This window comes from Notechis scutatus, chromosome 6 (assembly GCF_049901735.1).
Source record: "Notechis scutatus isolate UNSWTSFEM ecotype Mainland chromosome 6, rNotScu1.2, whole genome shotgun sequence".
Lineage (NCBI taxonomy): Eukaryota > Metazoa > Chordata > Lepidosauria > Squamata > Elapidae > Notechis > Notechis scutatus.
The window spans coordinates 73644553-73665275 of NC_142014.1; the positions used below are offsets into that span (position 1 = coordinate 73644553).

At 39.8% G+C, this 20723-nt stretch overlaps 1 protein-coding gene across 1 annotated transcript in view; it reads right to left on the bottom strand.

The window, feature by feature from the left end:
* Nucleotides 1-11157: 11157 nt before the first annotated feature.
* ETNK1 (ethanolamine kinase 1) overlaps nt 11158-20723 on the bottom strand; it is a 33873-nt gene continuing 24307 nt past the window's right edge. Inside the window, exons 7-8 of the mRNA XM_026678243.2 lie at nt 17913-17986; nt 11158-16906 (exon numbers count right to left, since the gene is read on the bottom strand). Of these exons, the coding sequence (XP_026534028.1) occupies nt 16834-16906; nt 17913-17986 (147 nt within the window). The 3' untranslated portion in view covers nt 11158-16833. The remainder of the gene's footprint in view (nt 16907-17912; nt 17987-20723) is intronic.

The following is a 20723-nucleotide window of genomic DNA, read 5'->3' on the forward strand; positions in this document are numbered from 1 at the left end:
CGTCCCTGTCCTATTGTTTCTCTTATTCTTTTATTTTTCTTATATGTACCCATTTCATGTATTCACAACTATGTATACATTTATACTTATTATCTTGTAAACAATTGGCAAATCAAATAAATAAAATAAAATAAAATATAATAATAAGGCTGGAAGGGATCTTGGAGGTTTTCTAGTCCAACCCTTTGGATACACCATTCCAGACAAGTGGCTGCCCATTCTCTTCTTAAAAGCCTCCAGTGATGGAGCACCCAAGACTTCTAGAGGTTCCCCTCAGGGGAGGGCTGCTGGGGGTTCACAGAAGTTCAGGAGACCCCCTCTGTGCAGTTTGGAGAACCCCCAAATCCCACTCCTGGCTGGCCTTGCCGACCCCATGCCGCCCCTCCCAGGAGTCCCCACGCGGCCTGTTTTGGATGCAGGTGAAATGCAGGGTGCACGCAGTGGTTCAGGGAGGGTGAAAAACAGGCCTCCTGGAAATTTGGGAAGGCTGGAAATGGGCCCATTTCCAGCTTCCAGAGAGCCTCCGGAGCTCAGGGAGGCCATTTTCGCCCTCCGGAGACTCGAAGAAATCTCTGGAACCCAGGGAGGGCAAAACGCTCCCCCACACCACCATGGTGCAGGAGGCCGACTAGGCCATAACCGGGCAGAGAGAACCCCTTGCTAAAATTTTTTGAAGCCCACCCTGGTTCCACTGATTAACTGATTAACACTTTCAGGAAAGTTCTCCTTAATGATCTTTCATTGTATCTTGTTCTGTTCTCACATGGATTGGAGAATAGGTCGCCCCCTCTTCTCTGTCACAACACCTCAAGTACTGGAAGGCTGCTATTTAGGCCATCCCTAGTCTTTCTCTTTGTTAGACTAGTTTCCTCAATTGTTGATCGTACAGTTTAGTCTCCCGATCCTTTACCGTGTTTTGTTGTTCTTCTTTTCTAGGGTCTCAACATCTTTTTTTTTTTTTTTTTTGTATCGTGGTGACCAGAACTGGATGCAGTGTTCCAAGTGTGGTCTCGGCACCGAAGTATAAAGTGGTACTACACATCCAAGTGATGCTGACAGGAGAGCTAATCTCTTCTAGACCCCAATCTAACTAATCTAGTGGCTTCTAAATATGTTGGACTTCAATTCCCAGCATTCCATAGGATCATAGAAAAGGGTCAGAAGGAAAGAGAGCTCTACTCTTTCCCCAAAATCTCCCAACTATCGTTCCATCAAACTATCCCAAAGGTGATTTTTCAGGAGGAAACTGGACTTTCTTGTTTTTTCTTTGGAAGACGTTTCACTTCTCATCCAAGAAGCTTCTTCAGCTCTGACTGGATGGTGGAGAATGGAAGGATTTATATTCCTTGCAGACAGCTGGTCATTTGCATCCTTTCAGAGGGTCGTTGAGGCCACTTGGAGGTTTTTCTGTGTCCTCAGGGTCACCTGAGTAGTGCAAATGGTTCCTGTAGTCTGCAATTTTTTCCCTCTGGAAATCCATTCCTACTCCTGCACCATTCAAAGGGTGTCCACCCCAAATTGTACAGCTAAAAGTCTGTACAGATTCTCAGTCATCAGATCATGGTTGCCCCAAAGGTGATTTTTCAGGAGGCAACTGGACCTTCTTGTTTGTTCTTTTGAAGATGTTTCCTCCAAGTGCTTCAACAACTCTCTGAAAGGATTCAAATGAGCAGCAGTCTGCAAGGAATATAAATCCTTCCATTCCCCACTATCCTGTCAGAGCTGAAGAATCTTCTTGGATGAGAAGTAAAAGGTCTTCAAAAGAAAAAAAACAAGAAAGTCCAGTTGCCTCCTGAAAAAGCACCTACGGGACAACCATGACTTGAATGACTGAAAATCTCTACATAATTCCATCAAACTATTCAGAAGTGGTATCTGAGCGTTACACACAATCCTTTTCTCACCTATTCTTTTTCTTTCTAGTTTTATCTCTTTGTTGATTTCTAATTCACGCTTGGGGGTGGGTGGGTGAATTCCATTCACAGCTCAGATAAAAAAGACTTGAAATAAAATTTGAAAAGCATACCTAGCATGTATGTATGCATTTTAATTTAAATAAGCCCTCCAGCCAAAATTGCATATGTCAAACATTTGGAGGGTACAAAAAACATGCAGATTCTTGCTCCTTCAATAATACAATTGTTGAAATGGATAAGAAATGGGTGATAAACTCCCTAAACTCCCTAGAAGAGCCATGGTGGCACAGTATTAGAATGCAATATAGCAGGTTCACTCACTGCTCACTCCAGGAGTGCAAATCCCACCAGGCTCAAGGTTGACTCAGCCTTCCATCCTTCCAAGGTGAGTAAAATGAGGACCCAGATTGTTGGGGGCAATAGGCTGATTCTGTAAACCTGCTTAGAGAGGGCTGTAAAGCACTGTAAAGCGGTATATAAGTGCTATTGCAACTGCTAAACTCCATTTGGCTCACTTCAAAGTGGGCTCTGCTAATGCAAAGTCCTCCTTCACTTTTTAAGAAAAAACACAACAACAATCCATAGTCTCTATTCAGAAATATGGTCCCAGACATTCCCTCTGTCATGCCCCTGGTGGAGACTGACTCTGAGGAAGGAGAGGAACAGCCAACAGGGAGTGGGAGGAGGCTGAGCAGTCAGAGGGAGGACCCAGGTCCATCCCCTATCCATCCCAGGGCACGCAGGGAGGAGAGGATCAGGGTAAAACATGGTCTACTCGGGAGGAGAGGGCCATGATCCCCTTCATGGCTTGCAGGTGTGAGATCTGCATAAGAGTTTGGACCTGCGTGCTAACAGACGCTGGAGACAAATTAGTGTTTTATTCCTAAAGAAGGTTTATCTTGGTTGGCGTTCTTCCAACGGACTGTCCCTGGTTATCTTCCTGAAGTTGGCAATTATCTATCTTGGTCTGTCATGGAACTTTATTCAGTGCGGTTTGTTTTTTGGTTTTTGCTTCGTTATCGGCTCTTTGAATTTGAACTGTGTTTCTTTCCTTTGAAATGTTATTTTGAAAATAGTTTACTCCTCCCCTGTGAACAATTCAACGGTGAAGCCAAGTTGAAGGCACTGAAGGACTTTTAGTTATGTTTTGGATTTTGTTATATTTCTGATATACTCTGGGTCGTCACACTCTCAGTGATTGAATAAAGAGAGTAAGAAGATATGTTTCTTCCCTAGGCCTTTCCTCAATGCCAGCCCATCTTGCACTGCTAATGGCGCTCTCAAAACTGACATTCCGAAGGTGTCAATCCAGAGGTGGTATTTAGACGGTTCAGACCAGTTCTGGTGTACCGGTAGCGGAAATTTTGACTGGTTCAGAGAATTGGCAAATGCCATGCCACACCTGCACCTGCACCCGCCCTTAGCTCTCTATATTATCTTGTTTTTTAGCTCAGCTGATTCTTGCGGCAGAGCCAGATTGCAGAGCCTCAGCTGAGCTAAAAAAAACAGCACAGCTCACCAGCATTGATGAAGAGGGCGGTCTCTGAGCCCTGAGCATGTGCGCGCGAAGCACAGCTCACCAGTGTTGATACAGAAGGTGGTCTTTGAGTCCTCCTGTAGATATTGTGCTCTCTAATTGCAAAAGGAGACGTGGGTACTCTCTTTTTCTTATCTCCATTTTTAAGTGCTCTGGTCTTATTGTATTGCGAACAATTGCTGGGGTGCATCTATAGTTTCGTTGTACTTGTACAATGACAATAAAGTTCTTCTCCTTCTCCTTCTCCTTCTCCTTCTCCTTCTCCTCCTCCTCCTCCTTCCTCCTCTCCTCTTCCTCCTTCTTCTTCTTCTTCTTCTTCTTCTTCTTCCCTTCCTCTTCCTCTTCCTCTCCTCCTCCTCCTCCTCCTCCTCCTCCTCCTTCTCCTCCTCCTCCTCCTCCTTTCTTCCTTCTCTTCTTCTTCTTCTTCTTCCTCCTTCTTCTCCTCCTCCTCCTCCCTCCTCCTCTCTCCTCTTCCTCTTCTTCTTCTTCTTCTTCTTCTTCTTCTTCTTCCTTCTTTTCTTCTTCTTCTTCTTCTCCTCCTCCTCCTCCTCCTCCTCCTCCTCCTCCTCCTCCTCCTCCTCCTCCTCCTCCTTCTCCTTCTCCTTCTCCTTCTTCTTCTTCTTCTTCACACATGTGTGCAAAATGTGCTCTCCGAAATGGTAGGAAAAAAATGTGGAAACTCACCAGTCAGCAGTGGTATTCTACCGGTTCATCCCGGTTCTGTTGAGCTGGTAGCGCCGATGAGCAGAGGAGAAGGAACCGGTTCTCTCTGCTGCTCTGCTGTTGGGCCCACCTGCCACCTGGGCTCCCATACTCACCTTGATTCCCTGCTTTTGAAGTGCAGCTGCTTTGCGCGGCATAGCAGAGCGCTGCACGGCAGCTGCTGAAGTGACAGGGAGAGTGCAGGCTTGCAGGGGATGAGTCGGAATGCCTCTGCACCTGCGCAAAGTGCGCATTTGGCACACGCCCACCAAGACACACCCACTGAACCAGTGGTAAAAATCTTTGAATCCTACCACTGCCACCACTGTATCAATCATTGGGTTAAAAATATTCAGTTCAATTTTGCAAGCTTCAACACCAACCAATATTGATCATAAGACCTTTCCCCGAATATCTCTTTTCTTTTCTTCCTGTTTAAAATAATTTTATTAAAATTTTACAATTTAAAAAAAAACACGAATCACGTTTACATTTTTTGCAGTACATTGTGGCATCAGTTTTTTCCATCTTCCATTAATCATATCTATAGACATATATACATTATTCATATTTAATAATATTTCCCAAATATTTCCCCAAATATTTCTAACAGGTTTGTTTCCGAGCATTAAGGGCGAGGTAGAAACTCAGGTAGGTCTTTGAAGCCAACAGTCTACAGAATGGAACAACTCACCATGGCCAACGGGAGGGCTTGCTGCAGGACAATTCAATGCAAGATGATTCAAGAGGGGGACAAGTAGAATTGTTGCTTACCCCAACCTTGAGGATTTCTAAGTTGAGAAGGTTCAGACCTAAAACAAGACAAAGCCCGCTGCAATTCACTTGTCCCTCTTGGGTTATCCTGCTTGAATTCTCTCACAGCGAATTGTCCTGCAACGAGTTGGCTAGGATGGGACAGGGTGAATTGACCATAGAAAGCTACCTTAAATCAGGGGTGTCAACTTCAAGGCCTAGATCTGGCCTGCAGGGTGCTTAAATCTGGCCCATGGGGCCAGCCTGGAAATAGCAAAGGACCAGCCCGTGGTGCCTCTGGCAGCCAAAATGGGGCACGGGGGGGCCTCATACAGTCCCCCGCATCTGATTTTGACCCGCAGGGTGCTGCAGGAGGCTGTCCAGACTGAAAATGGGGCATGGGGGGGCCTCATGAGCTCCCCCAGGCCCCATTCTAGCCGGCAGGGTGCTGCAGGAGGCATTCGTCCTGTCTCCCCCCCCCCCCCAGCCGGCCCATGGAGAACTACAATGCTGATCCAGCCCTCAAAATAATCCAGTTTGACACCCCTGTCCTCGATCCAACGGTCTCTGGGGACTAAGTTTTCTAAATAAGATGGCTAATTGGAACACTTGAGATCCAAGGTGATGTGACAGCACAAACAATTATCTGAAAATATACATGAGTGGTGGATGGTGGGTTGCATGGTTAATTTTAAAAATAGAGTGAAAGCATCTGGCTGACCAATGCCAGAAAGGGATTGTTAAATCTAAATGTGTTCTTCTCATCCAAAATGCAGTATAGTGGACCTTTAAAAAAAAGCCCTGGTTTCCTAATAAATTGGAACTTGGGAGGATCTGTGTCCATAGGATCTCATAGAATGGATCCTTATGATGATTAATATAATATGAATATAATAGATGTAAATGCTACCTGGATGTTTTTTAAATGTCTGCATAAGCACAAACCGCAATATATGCTGGGAAATATTGTTAAAAATTGGCCTGAGATACTCATAATGGAGAAAAGACGAATTCAAATTCTCAGGATTTACTGTAAGATTGGTAGTGTCAGGATTCCGGCAGTTAACCCAATTAAATCATGAGTCTCGAGCCCAACTTCCAAAAGTAAACAGAACTTATTGGGAGTTAACATGCCGGCACGACCTGGGTGCAGCTGACTTTTTCAAACCTCTTCCCCCCCCCCTTTTCTTCCTGTTGGCAACTCTAAAATGCCGATAAAAAATGTTTTATGAATTGACATTCAGCTCCCCTCACTTCTTGCAAGTGACCTGTATGACACAAAAAGAAAACAAATTTATTGCAGGTACAGGACTTAGGGTTGCAAAACTCCCCGCTCCCCACCAGGCTTGGTTAGTGTAGCTACTCACTTAACAGGTAGATTATCAGTACGAGCATCACCGATAAAAACAATTTCATAATCAAACCCAAATTTGATATTTTAAGATTAGCTGTCGCAAAGAGATGCCAAAACGGGCTACCATTTGCTATGCCCATTTAGAAAAAATCAGGCATCCCACTTGCACATTCCTCCTAAGATCATTTTAAAAATCATTTCATTTTTATCAGAAAATCTGGGGGAAAATATGCTGTTTTTATAGCACAACAGAGTTGGCAATCCTTCACTTTCACAAAATGTGGGTTGGAACGTGCCTGACTAACGATTAATGATGCTCATTAAAAAATGAAGTTCTGATGAAATTCATTAATGCTTGGCTTGAGTCTGGCTAACAGTTACGCAACATTAGGAGCAAGGCAATTACAGATCTTGGCTGCAACTCATTGGGAGATAAAGGGAGAAAAATAACACTTTTCTTCTCAGCAACTCGCCCACAAGACATCGAGGTATCTTTGATAGCAACTGGAAAGAGCAGGTGGCGAGAAGGACACACAACTTATCTCTCACAACTGTTTTCTACCTGGTGTCCTCAAAAGATTTTGGGATTGCAATTCTGGCTCGGACACCTGGAGCTCAGCAGTAAAACGTTTACTGCTATTTTCAACCATCCGGGTTAAGTCTCATCAGCCAGCAAGGAATCAATTAATGAGACTTAGATACTTGCTCCTAAGACCCTAAAGAATTTATGTCGTAATTGGCAAGCATTTGTTATGCACATCTTTTCAAGGCTTTTTAGAAATGGATGGGAGGTTAGCATAGATCAGGGGTGTCAAACTCGATTTCATTGAGAGCCACATCAGTGTTGTGTTTGACCTCGGGAGGCCCCGGGCGGGCGTGGCCAGGGTAGGCATGGTCAGCTCAACATCACTTGTGTCGGGGGTGGCTGTGGCGGCCTGAGCGCTCTGACAGCAAAAACAGGCTCCGGAGCTCCGTTTTCAGCTACAACGGCCTCCTGCAACCCTCTGCCAGCAAAAACGGAGCTCGGGTGGGCCATGCACGGATCTCCCGAGCTCCGTTTTCACTGGCAAAGGCACCGCGGGCTGGTATAGACAATCATCTTTATATCCCATGTGTAGCTTTAGGTGCATTATTTCTTGACTGTAATCAATCTTTTCACCTTAAAATGTTTCTCAACCTTAGCCACTTTAAAATATATGGACATCAATTTCCAGAAAGTCCAGTTGCCTCTTGAAAAAGCACCTTTGGGTCTTTTCAGGGGTGTAGTTCAACCGGTGTAACAACTGGTTCGGTTAGCACGCAGTTCGTGCACGCAATTTGCACACGTGCAATGCGTTTTCTCCTGACCTTCTCCAGCAATATCTCTGTGTTAAACAGCTGACAGGCGGCAATCCGCTGTGCTGTGAGAATAAGCTGAGTTGGAAAACCCGGAAATAAAGCACAGAATAGAGCCAGGATGGGCAGGTGGGCCCAACAGCTGGTCGTCAGAGTGAACTGTTTGCTCACAGCTGATCCTCGGAGCTCAGACCCGAACCAGGCTGAACTGGTAGAATCCCACCCCTGGGTGTTTTGTGCAAAATAAAAACAATATGTTAAGCATGTAAATTAATTGCTTTAAATTTGTGATGGGTGCATAAAATGCAATAGGACTGGGGAGGCTCAATTTTCAGTCTGTCCTCAACCATGAAAATGTCTGGATAACTTATCACTTTCCCAGCTCAACTTAATTTTTCAGGGTTATTGTAGGAAAAATGGAGAAGGGAATGTGTTGCATGCCGTTTCAAGCTTCTGCAGCGTATGAATCTAACAAAGTATGCTGAATGGGTGGTGTACCACATAAAATACTTTTTTTGTTCTTGTTTTGATATAGGTTACTTGCTTGGTATTTTATGAAGTATAATGATTTCTTGGCACCTGATTAGTGTTTGGTATCCGCCCCAGTTATGGATGATTAATGTAATCACTCAGACAATTATTCAAGAAGTATTCTGTTACTTGCAAATTACATTTATATCCAAACCTTTCTAAGAATTTAAGGTGGTGCATATGATTCTCTTAATGAAAGAAACATTTTCTGAATACTTTAAACTTGAAATACTGTAGCAGTTTTTAATGTTCTGGGCTGGAAATATAATACCGCCAGATCTTGATCTTTGTCCTGGGTTTAAAAACAAACTAAGGCATTATTGCTTTAAGTGCTCCTCTGATTTAGCATTTGCTTTTAAAAGACATTATTCAAGCCACAATGTCCTGGAAAATGCATTATTCAACAAAACAGCCCCCAAAATTGCTCTGGATAAGTTACCAGTTCATATTTGCAATCTATCTATCTATCTATATCTATATCTATCTAACAGTGGGCTGGGGACCACTGGTGGTCCACAAGAAAATTTTGGTGGTACACAGAGAAATGTCACCCCCAAAGTACCCCCCCAAAAGCAATTAATCCAGGCTGCGTGGGAACACAAGGTTTGTGTCACTTGCATTGCCAACAACACAAGGTATGAGGCGGGGGGGGGGAAGGGCGGAGGGGAGAACTTGTCTCACTCACCCCACGCGCCCGGCCTGGCCACTGGCTGCTTCTTTCCACTTTTTTCTTCTTCTGCTTTTGGCTGCATGCAAGGAAAGCAGCAAAAGTCTTTCTTTGTCTCTCCCAAACTCTGCCAGAAATGAGTCTTTGGGACCCTGCAAGGCATCCTGCTCCAAGAGGCTGCACCGGCAAAGATTCATTTCTGGCAGAGTTTGAGGGAGAGAAAGAAAGACTTCTGCTGCTTCTGCTGCTTTCCTTGCACGAAGCCAAAAGTCTCTCTCTCTCTCTCTCTCATCTCCCCCCACCCCAGAACTGAGCTGGAGATGGTATCCTGCGATTCCAAATAAAGAATGATCAATCAGTTGAAAAACAGGGTGGGGAATTTTCCTGCAGACTTTTTGGGGAATTTTCCCAGGGTCTCTGGTCCGCAGGATTAAAATTATGAGCTTGGCGGTCCCTGAGGTCCAAAAGGTTGGCGACCCCTGATCTATAATATAGCTTCATGACAGTTTGCTTGCTGTATGGCTGGGTTGTTGAGCTTTCAGTCTGCCAAATGTGAAACTGTGTGGCATTATTTGTTGAGCTTTGCCGACAAGAAATACCCACTATACACTGGCACCAGGAAGTTCAAAATAGCCAGAAAATTTGTTGTTCATAGATTATATTGAAGTACCAGACTCTTTCACTGCTGTAATTAAACGACTGGATTAGACCAAGAAGAGATCAGGTTCTAAGCAATCCTTGGTCATTGAACCTCACTGAATGACTATGGGATGGTAACTCCTTCTCAAATCAACCTACCTGATAAAGATGTTGTGGAGGAAAAATAGGAGCGTGATCATATTGTTCCTGATTACTGATTTGTTTGGAATTAATTCCTCCGGAGTATTTTATTCTAATTATTTCCTGATCTGCTTTAGCTAACTGGCCCATTGGAAGCATTTAATATACTAGAAGAGTCCAGTATATCAATCATAATTTTTTGGTGGAAAAAAAAGAGTCCACCGGTAAGCAAGATAATAATCACTCCTTTTTGAATGAAGTCAGTTTTGAAACATGTGGACCTAGGGGCCGAACTTGAGTTTGTGCTGTCAACGGTCAACCTATATCCAAACCATAGAGAATTCTCCCCTATATTATTAAAAGCTACAGAAAGATCTTGTATCACATTTATATCTATGATCTCTTTTGCCAAGCTTTTAAAAACGGCAGTCATTTTAGCCTGTTAAAAAAACACAATACAGTTCAAATCGACTAGAATGAAGTAACTTATTTCAGCCAAAAGAGTTACACATTTTTAGGACTATTGCCTACTTTGGCTGGTGGCTGCTCCCAAAATCTGTCTTTTCCATAACAAAACTGAGCCACAGTGGCGCAGTGGTTAGAGTGCAGTACTGCAGGCTACTTCTGCTGACTGCCGTGTGCCTGCAATTTGGCAGTCCGAATCTCACCAGGCTCAAGGTTGACTCAGTCTTCCATCCTTCTGGAATGGGTAAAATGAGGACCCAGATTATTGGGGACAATATGCTGACTCTGTAAACCGCTTAGAGAGGGCTGTAAAGCACCGGGAAGTCTAAATGCTGTCGCTATAAGGTTTCCTCTGACCAGTCATGTCTGACTGATGGTGTTTGTCTCCATTTCCTAGCTGAGGGAGCCAGCGTTGTCTGAAGACTCTTTCCATACTCACGTGGCCAGCATGACTATATGCCAAGGTGCACGGAACGGTTATCTTCCCATCAAACTGGTACTTGCATTTGCATGCTTCCCAACTGCTAAGTTGGCAGGAGCTGGGGCAAGAACAGGAGCTCCCCCGGTCATGTGGTGTTTGGGTCTTGAACTGCCAATCTTTCCATTGACAAGCCTCGTGCCTTAACCTGTAGGCCATGTCTTTTCCCATGAGAAGACATTATTTAATTGAAGGTTGAGCTTGAAGCTCCGAGCTACTGTTTCTCCCAAGGGAAGCAGTTGAGCAAAATATGATAATCAGACGAGGACTGAGTTGTTTCAGGCAAGTAAAAAAGCCTACTGATGAAGAACTGATGAAGTTGATACAAATGCATGATTCATCGATTTTATATTTCCTTATGGGAAAAAAAAAAAAGAGGTACTACCAATATTTCATTCTGGGCTTCCGTATCAGAAAAATACACTCCAAAGTTCACTAAGAAGCACGATTTGTTTTTCCGATATTAAAAATAAGCAACACAAGTCGCTTTAGGGGCTACATTTTGAATCAAGGTGTCAATTTATTTCAGAACTAAAACTCTAATCTTGAAAAAGATTCAGAAGTCAGGAAATTCTGGTTGATTTTGAGAAACTCTCCTCCCCCCCAAAAAAATTATGTAAGGTAAAACAACAACTGAAATGCAGTTAAAAACCAGCTTTATTGTTACAACCAATTTTGAATTATTTACATAATATAAATCTCTTTGCAAGATACATTCCTTCATTGAAATCAATGATAAAAGGCCTTAATATAGAGCTTCAACAATGCTTAGCTAAAAAAAAAAAGTTCACTCCAGTACAAGCCAATGAACAGAAAGCACAATTTTTAGTTCCATTCATAACATACAGATTAGGGATTTTTCCTCTCCCTTTCATTGGACAGGCAACCCTTCACAGGACAGGACTGACTCAACAAACAAAAGGTTTAAAATGCAAGGAGAGAGAAGAGAGCCAAAGGGGTAGGGGTGATCTGCTCCTATACGTCGTTGTTGTCGTTGTCACATATGGATGGTCAGCCTCAAAAAATGAATCCTTGTAAATGCAGTTTTTAATTAGCGCAAGATGTTAAAAATATTTTAACCCGCTGACACCATTTACAATTAAGCATAAGGCTTGTTATGCAACCAGGATCCACCTTGGAAAACAAATAGGATATAGGTATTTATCAGAAACACAAGAAGCTTTAAAACCATGCTGAAATTAAGCCCAGCAGTAATATTGCCGCTCCTTGGGACTGATAATTTTAATCAGTATTTTCACAGTTGAGCCACTGTTTGCTGGTCTGCGTTAGTATTGCGAGAATTGCTTTTGCTGTCATTTATAATTTATACAGCACTTTCTGTCAGCAATGCTTACAACTCATTTAAGTGCTTATTTATTATCTCAATCAACCTATTAATTAGCACTTGCCTATGGACGGAGAGCCAAGCTGGAAAGAACTTGCTCCAGATTGGCCCCCTTTCTTTGACTGGGTTTCAGGACGTTGTCAAAATGGCAGGCTCCTCCAAAAGGCTTAAGTTTTTTTTAAAAAATATATCCTAAACACAAACATCAATTCATCATTTAAAGCACATTGGATATCAATGTATTCTACTATATGGAGATCTTATATAGCAATATTTCAATAGCAAAACCAAAGTAAGGGCCTTCATCTTTGGAGACTGGGTGAGGAAATTTTTTCACTTTGCTGGAGAAAATCGCCAAAATCAGAATTTGTTTTCTGCTAATTTATTTCAAACAGGCATGGACTTGGCAATTCATCACTATGCCACTATTTATTAATTTTGCAAACAAAAACGTCAACTTTTCTGAGCACTGTTATACGCAAATAATTCCTATCGATCTTGTTTCTCCCTGCCTCCCTTCCCAGTCTGCATACAGCATTAACTGGTAGGCACCATCCGATGTTATAGGGCTGCACTACTTCGGGAAGTCTCTAGTTCAGTGTTGCTCAACTTTAAGATGTGTGGACTTCAACTCCCAGAATTCGCTAGCCAGTTGAATGAATTCTGGAAGTCGAAGTCCACACATCTTAAAGTTGCCAATGTTGAGAAACGCTGCTTTATTTATTTATCATCAATAATGATGCAGCAGTGGACAATTGTCCATAATGGGTCAGATTCCCTATATTTGGCCAATCTAGCTAAACAGAAACTGACCTCCAGGCCAGAAAAACTTTAGATTAACTATTCATTTCAAGCCCTTGCAACTTTATTGTGTGTGAAGGAAATTTTACGAAGCACAAGTAAATTCATTTTTAAAAAGTAGGCTCAACAGAATACAACTTTTCAAGAACATGTACTCGGACTGACAAGGAGAAAGTTTCACTTTTAGGGGTCAGGTTTCTTTAAACCAAAAGGAAAATTAGGGGAAATTGAGAAAAAATGTCCAACTTCATCAGTTCTACAGAAGCAGAAAAGGGTACCCTTGAATTCTTGCAACTTTAACAACCTTTAAGGGTGGTCCAACAAATCCTCTTGCTACAGGAGTACAAGATTTTTTGGAGGATGTCAATGAATCAGAGGGTGCAAATCCAGATTTTATGAAAAGCTCAAAGTGAACCAGGAGTAAAACAAAGTACTCTTAAGCATGTCTTGTTGAAATTTCTTAACTATGTTAAGGACTTCACTGTATCATTTGCTGCTGCAATTTTATATGTATCTTTCTTTTTGCATGAGCTGTTTCCAATTGCAATAGTGGCGAATTCTATTTCTACTTCTCACATTTTGATGTTGTTGTTTAATATGCAGGACTCTGCACTGTTAGGAATTTGTACAAGGGTTTTTCAAAGCAAGAGTTACCTGTGCATGACAAGCCCAACTTGGAGTGGACCTTCATTATATCTCAGGAGAGAAAACCACTTTTCCTCTAATTAGCCAATCTGCTTCCTACTAGAATGGATATTGTCACTTGAAAGCAATTGTGCTAACTCGTGTTTAGATTGATTAGTTCTTCCAACGAAAATGTATGAATACTAAGGCAGACACTACAAACACCATAAGAAAGACACCTTATGTAAGCTAATATGCATCCTCAGGTACTATTGTTTTCCAACTGGGAATTCCCTTGAAGGCAGCCTATTTAACAAAAAGAGTTCAACAGATGTCAAGAACTGGATATTTGGTTTACATCCAAATTCTACAAAAAGGAACATACAACGAAAATACATAAAGTTCATAAATGCGAGGTACCATACAATTCACACTAATTTACAAATGGTTATTTACATTATTATATATACACAGTTAGACCCAGTTACCTTAAATTGATTAGCTAATCCTTCTACAAAATTCACATTAAGAACCCCAGGCCAAGAGTTCAAAACAATGCCAATTTTCTTCTAAATCCACCACCATTACACCAAGGAAGCTTCAGAATTCATCGGATAGGTTGATTAACCTGGTCTGATTGCCAGTGTGATGAAAAAATTCACGCATTTCTGCTTTACAAAAGCTACTAGGCCACTATGGTCTGTAGGCTTATGTTTACAGTATTGAATGCTGTTTCTAGTAACTCCCTATTTTTCACTACAGTTTACAACAATGTCTCTAGTGATGGCATAAGGGTCTTTTAGCTTAAAAGTACAGGCAACAGATTAGTTCGTTACCAAGTCACAGCCAGAACTACCTGAGGTTGTTTTCTAGAGTTCTGGAAAATAAAAGATTCAAGTACTTGAAAAAATGACAGCAAACTGGAAAGTGTGATAAAGTCACCTCAAAAATCCAAAGTAGGAATTAAAAAGTGGGAGAGCAGAAAATGGAAGCTTCTGAAATAACAAAATATTAAGCTACATGTACTACTGTTTAAGGTAAATGGACATTTTCTCTTAAGAATGAGTTAAAACCACTAATTATTTTTATACGTCTTCAATGTATTCAGAAACACACTGTGCTGGAAAATGTTCAATCTAACATCATTCTGGCAAAAATGGAAACATGATTGAAATCCAGCCACCTTGGAGACGAAGCCAAAATACATCTCTTCTAAAGAGCTCATTATTTTTTTTAAGAAAAACTTTTAATTGGTTCATATTAAGCTCAGTTGAAATGTAGTAAAAGTTTATCAGTATCTGTAGATTCATCCAGTGAGGCACATTCTTTTCTATCCAGCTTAACAGAGGAGATGAACCATCAAACTTTGGATATCATTTTTTATGTACCAAAAAAAAGGGGGGGAAGATGATAGTAACCATTATGATAATGAACTAAAATAACCTTTCCAAGTATTACTAAACCTTAAGCCTTGGCTGGATTTTGGGGGGGGGGGGGGCGCTAGCTTGAAAAGTAACTTTTACTTTTTTCCAACAATCTATAAAGGTTAAATTCAGAGAGCATTTTGAACAAAGCAGTTTTAGGCTTTTGAAAATTAAAGCTTTCTGTAACTTAATTCTGCCTAATTCCTAAGGGCCTCACCGTAAAAAGGCATTAAAGAATACGTAAAATTAATAAAAAGACATAAAAAGGAGCTGTTTTCTTATTTTCTAGAGCTCGAGCAACACCCTTTTACCTGATAAATTATACATTTTCTTTAATAATTGGCTCAACACTGATGATCAAAAGAAGCTGCCCAATTTATGTACATCTGTGGTAAGAGCTGAAATGTATCTTAAAGTAAAACTACCCTTCTCCATATGAAAGCCTTTAAATTTGAGTAGAATATAATTCCTGTTACCATACTGATAACCTGGAACCTCAGAACCAACCAGGTAGTTATGTTCATTACACCCATTCAGCACCACACTGGGGAAAACTGACCACAGAATATAGATTGTACCCTACTTTTCCTAAACTAATTTCATTGTTGAATAATGGGACATTTGAGGTACCAATGTTTGGGGCATTTAAAAGGACAATGGTTTTAGAACTATCTCAAAATGTACCTCGTCATGTTTTTATTTCTGTAAACAGATGTTATCAGTAACTTTGGGTTAAATTTTTCATTCATATCCCACATCAGATCAAGTCAGGTTTATTTTTCAGCCAATGTTTATTTTACAGAGTCCCATAAAATATTTCTGAATAAATATTTTTACTGAGTCTGGACAACAGGTTCTCCACTTCATTGCTGTTTAAGGTATATGCCTTTATATAATGCCTATGAACACACAGACTTCACATATATGGGCACTTAAGAGACCAAAATGGACAAAAAAATATAGGACCAACAAAAACTATTATTGAACTTAATGTCACGACTTTCAAAGTTTAGCGCAACTTCCCCATTCTTAAACACACATACTCTCACACATACGCTAAGTAAACATTGTGTTTCATTTCACATTTTTTGAAATTTAAACCATTCCTGGTAGGATGGCTTTTGAAAAAGAAGATTAAAATGTCAGTGACCAATTCTCGTTCTTCAAATGCCACTACCGTTTACTAAAGAAAGGATGAAGAAGGTGGAATCAAGGTAAGGAAGTCAATGAAGAAAATTATGTGGACACTCACCAAGCCTAAAGAAATAAAAAAAAATTAAGTTTTGCTCCCAATTATTACAGGACTGCTCAACAAAAACCCTGTTGGTTTTTACTACAGTTTCTAGCTACTATCTTTATCCTTAGATTATATAACAAGGTGTTCAAAGGTTTAAAAAAAACTTGTTAGGGAGGAAAATACACGACACCTGGATGAGTGGTCATTTAAAGCTTACATTTCAAGATAAGATCCCTCTTCAAATTTAAAAGCCAACAGAAAGTGGGTATCATTTCCTTAATGCAGTGAGCAGGTCTCTCCAACATTTTTGCTTCCACTATATACAAGAACGGTCATTTCCCCCTCCCCCACCCCCATACAGCAACTTGCTAGAGCTGAGAGAAACAAGAGAATGAAAATTATTTTGTTCCACCCTGATGAAATCTCCAGTCAGCACCAATGGCTTGAGTACAAACTGGGATCTGTTGTTGTGTAGACTCCATGTAGTTCACAGTTAAACAACTGAATGCTGTACCAATCTGAGATGTAAAAAAGTTTACAGGATGGTCACCTGCATCCTCTCCCTTAAGGAGGACCGATAAACAGCAGCAATGGAATGCTAAACTCGTAATAAATAATTCATGTCTCACATTTAAACAAAAATACAAGAAAAAGGATTAAATTTGCTCTCCTTGTGTTTCAGAAATCCATTAGCTTCTAATTCTTCCACAATATCAGAAAAGACTTTCGTTTGAAGTTTACCATTGAAAGATTATTTAGAGGCAATGAAAAGCAAAAGAAGAAGAAGAAGGAATAATACAAATGTAGAGCTTTTTCCTATTATGCACTCATGACAAAAACAGTAAGGAATCTTCTCAACAGGCGGGTAACCAAGTTCTCAAATTCTACTCAGGAAGTTTTAATGCCATTACTTCATTCTTCATTTTGAAGTACTGATTGAAGCGAACAACTGCATACCTACGTGAGCAAACAAAAGCATTCGGTCAATATGATTTTGGGTGCAGTTTTCCATGAATCACAATATTCAACTTTTATACACACTTATTTTTAGTTTTTCCTGCCATCTAGTGGTTATATAGTGTTTTTGTAAAAATTTCCAGAGATATGCAGACAGCTTTTCCAACTTTTCAAAATATATGTGGGCCAGATTATATGATATGGATAGCAGATTAAGGTTATTTTTCCACAGACATTTCAATCTAGTCCCAGGTCAACTTGATTAGTAAATCTAACCCAATCAGCATTTATATTTTGATTTCATGTAGCCAAAAATATTAGTATTTATAACCAGCATGCTGACCAAGCCTTAATAAATTTAGGATTATGGTTCCAGTAAGCAAGGCATATATCTGTGGCTATATTTGGGACTTCAATTCCCATGTCACTTCAGCCAATGTGGCACATAATCATGCTGGCTGCGGTATTATGGGAATTCAAATAACACATCTAAGGGATACCAGGTTAGGAAAGATTGATGCACTGAATTTACTGGAAAAAGAAGCATGAAAATTAGACAAAACCTGCATTCTCACTCTCTATTTAATTTAATTCAAAATGAGTCCACTTGTTCAGTTATAATGGGAATTTAAACATTTTAAAATTTAATTTGGTTGAGCTGCAATTCTCTGAGGGGACAAAAATAGTTTGTATACAGAAGCAGCTATTCATCAAACTTTTGAATAAATGAAATTTTAATAGTTATAATCAAAGAAGCAGCTCTCTATGTGTTTATGCTTTACTATTTTACTTTTGTGCAACTGATTAGCCTGAAAAAAAATTGTATCAACAAAAATCTATTTCACAGTCAGTTGTGGTTATTTCAAATTTAAAGATCTATATCTTAAATAAAAAATGTTTACAAAAGTATTACATGAAAGCTGAAACCAATTCATTTTAATACAAAATCCTATGAATACAGAACATTTTATATATCTAAGATAGGGTGACTCTATTAATTACTTACCCTAGAAAATCGAAGTCAATAGTGGAGTATTTGGCTTGAATTAGGGCCCACAATCCCCAGAAGAAATGAGAGGCCTGCAGAGGAAAACAAATACATCCTGATCAGTGAAACTAGTCAGAATGGTCTTGTTTTCAGAGACTACTTAGAAAAAGCAACGCACAAATAATCAATGTTCATACTATGATTGTATTCCATAGTATTTGAGTTTATGGTGATTTGAGTTTATGGTAATCTTAGCCAACAGATTTCTAAGGCCAAGATTTATAACAGTTTTCCCCAAATTCAATTTGCACAGACAACCTCAAATTCTGAAGGCTCCAATTGTACTACACTTTTATTTGCTTTGAAGGTTTTAAGACTTCTACAGAAAAAAAGATATAGTATAATTTAATGTAAATGTTAAAAAAAATCTATTTTATCCCACTATATTTTGACATGAACAGCTTCTCTAATGTAATTTTCAGTATCAAACCACAATTTAACAGACATGGTTAATGAGTTTTAAACACAACAATGAAAATTTTCTAAAAACTTAAAACTGAAGAGGTATTTCCATTAGTATGCATAAATATTAAGGCTGCAATATCTAACATCCAAAATATGTTTTGAAAGATACCAAATCTCTCTTATTTACACAGTTGATGTATTTTTATTATCTTATTTCATAGTTGCTTGATAACAGTTCCTGTTTTTTTCTATAATACCCTATTGTGTGATACCTCAAACACCAAAAACAACTTAATTTATCTAAGTTTGTTCACATAGTCTGCAAATTAGACCTCACACATTAACAATCTGAAATGGCAACATGGCACACACTAAGGCAACATCACAATACTCCATTCATTTATGAAGTAAAGGTTTTACACATACTATACTAAATAATCCCACCATTCAATTTTACAATCTAACCTGAAAGCTCTTATAAAATTTGTAGTACAAACATACGTTTTAAGCTTATGTAGCCAATAAACTGTTTTTTATGGGAAATATTTTTAGCCAAGTAGTTTAGTCACATGTAAGCACTAGGACTCACACGAGTAGAGCAATGACTAAAATTTTGTGAACCCTTTTGAAGTTTTAATATTTTTCCATAAATACAACGTAAAACATGATCTGTTCTCCAAACAAGTCTAAAACTAGAGACAAGCCAATTAAACAGAAGACTCAAAAACATTGTATTTGTTCATTTCTTTATTGAAGAAAATCATCTAAAGTTACATACCTGTGGGGGGCAAACATATGTACACCTCTAGGATTATCAGTTTATTTGAACGGGAAATTACAGCCAAGTGTTTCAATCTATGGGAGGATAATCAAGCTCAAATGTGGGAGGTCCCGCCTTATCGGTGGAGTTAGAGACAGTCCCTTACCTGCTCAGGGCTGGGAAGGACCAGGCTTGGTGTGAATACATGGCTAATGATCAGTAACATTCGTTTAACGAAACTACAGTTATTGTGATTACTAGGTCATCTGTTCATGTGACATCTTACTTTATGACTGCATTGTTAGGAACCAAAATTCCAGCCCAATTGTGGTTGTTGAGGACTGCCTATAAACATTATGTTAAAAGACCCAAAAGGAGGCAGTTCGTGCAAGGAAGTCGAAGCTGCTCGGTAAGGAGGAATGGGCTAAATTGTTCTAAGATGATGTCCAAGTCTGATCAACAGACATTGGAAATGTTTAATTGCAGTTACTGCTGCCCAAATTGCTACCACACTTACTGAAAACAAAAGCTTTCACCCCACACAAACATGTAGCGTTGATTGTTTTCAATAAATAAGTGAATACAGTTGATGTTTTTGACTGATTTAATTGGGATTCTTTTTGCCTAGTTTTAAGGCCTGTGTGGAAATCAAGTCATATTTTAGGTCATATTGATGCAGAAATATTGAAAATTCAAACAAGTTCACAAACTCCTAAGCAACTCTGTATGCTAGCACTGATAAGTCATCTTCCCTAGGAGTATCTGCATCCTCTGGAAGGCCTGAGCACATTCTGCTGCACATTCTGCCACTTTGCTAGTGACCCATTGCTCAGATGAGGCCAGCTTTCAAAAGTAGCTCTGTGAGTCGTGAAAAGGATGGATGCCTTCAAGAGAGGTAATTTGCTTCTTCTAACACGCTACATAGAGCACCTCTTTAAAGCACTTTGTAAAGCCCTCATAAATGTAAGACAAGATGTATTTGTAACAATAAAACAGCTTTCAAGTAGCAGAAGATATTCAAGCACTTCCTGGTATATGGAAATGGCCTTACTCCTATAGCACTTTACTGTATTAGCTATTTTTAAGTGAGTTTGCTATCTTGAAAGCTACAGCATTTTGTGGCCTATTTTGTGCTACCCTTCAAAAAGACCTTGACTATGTATCAGAATGGTCAAACAAATGGCAACTTCAAATCTCAACAAACAAATGCTCTGTCTTACATATTGGCAAAAAAAAATAATCAGAAAATAAAATACAGGCTGAATAGTCAAGACCTTGTTGATGATCCAAACTCTGTCAAGGACCTTGGAGTACTCATCTCTAATGATCTAAGTGCTAGAGCCCACTGCAACTACATAGCCAAAAAGGCATTAAGAGTTGTTAACCTAACCTTACGTAGCTTTTTCTCTGGTAATATTACACTACTAACTAGAGCATACAAAACATTTGCTAGTCCAATACTTGAATATAGCTCATCAGTCTGGAACCCACATTATGTATCTGATATTAACACAGTTGAGAAAGTCCAGAAATATTTCACAAGAAGAATTCTCCACTCCTCTACTCGTTGCAGAATACCTTATGCCACCAGACTCAAAATTCTA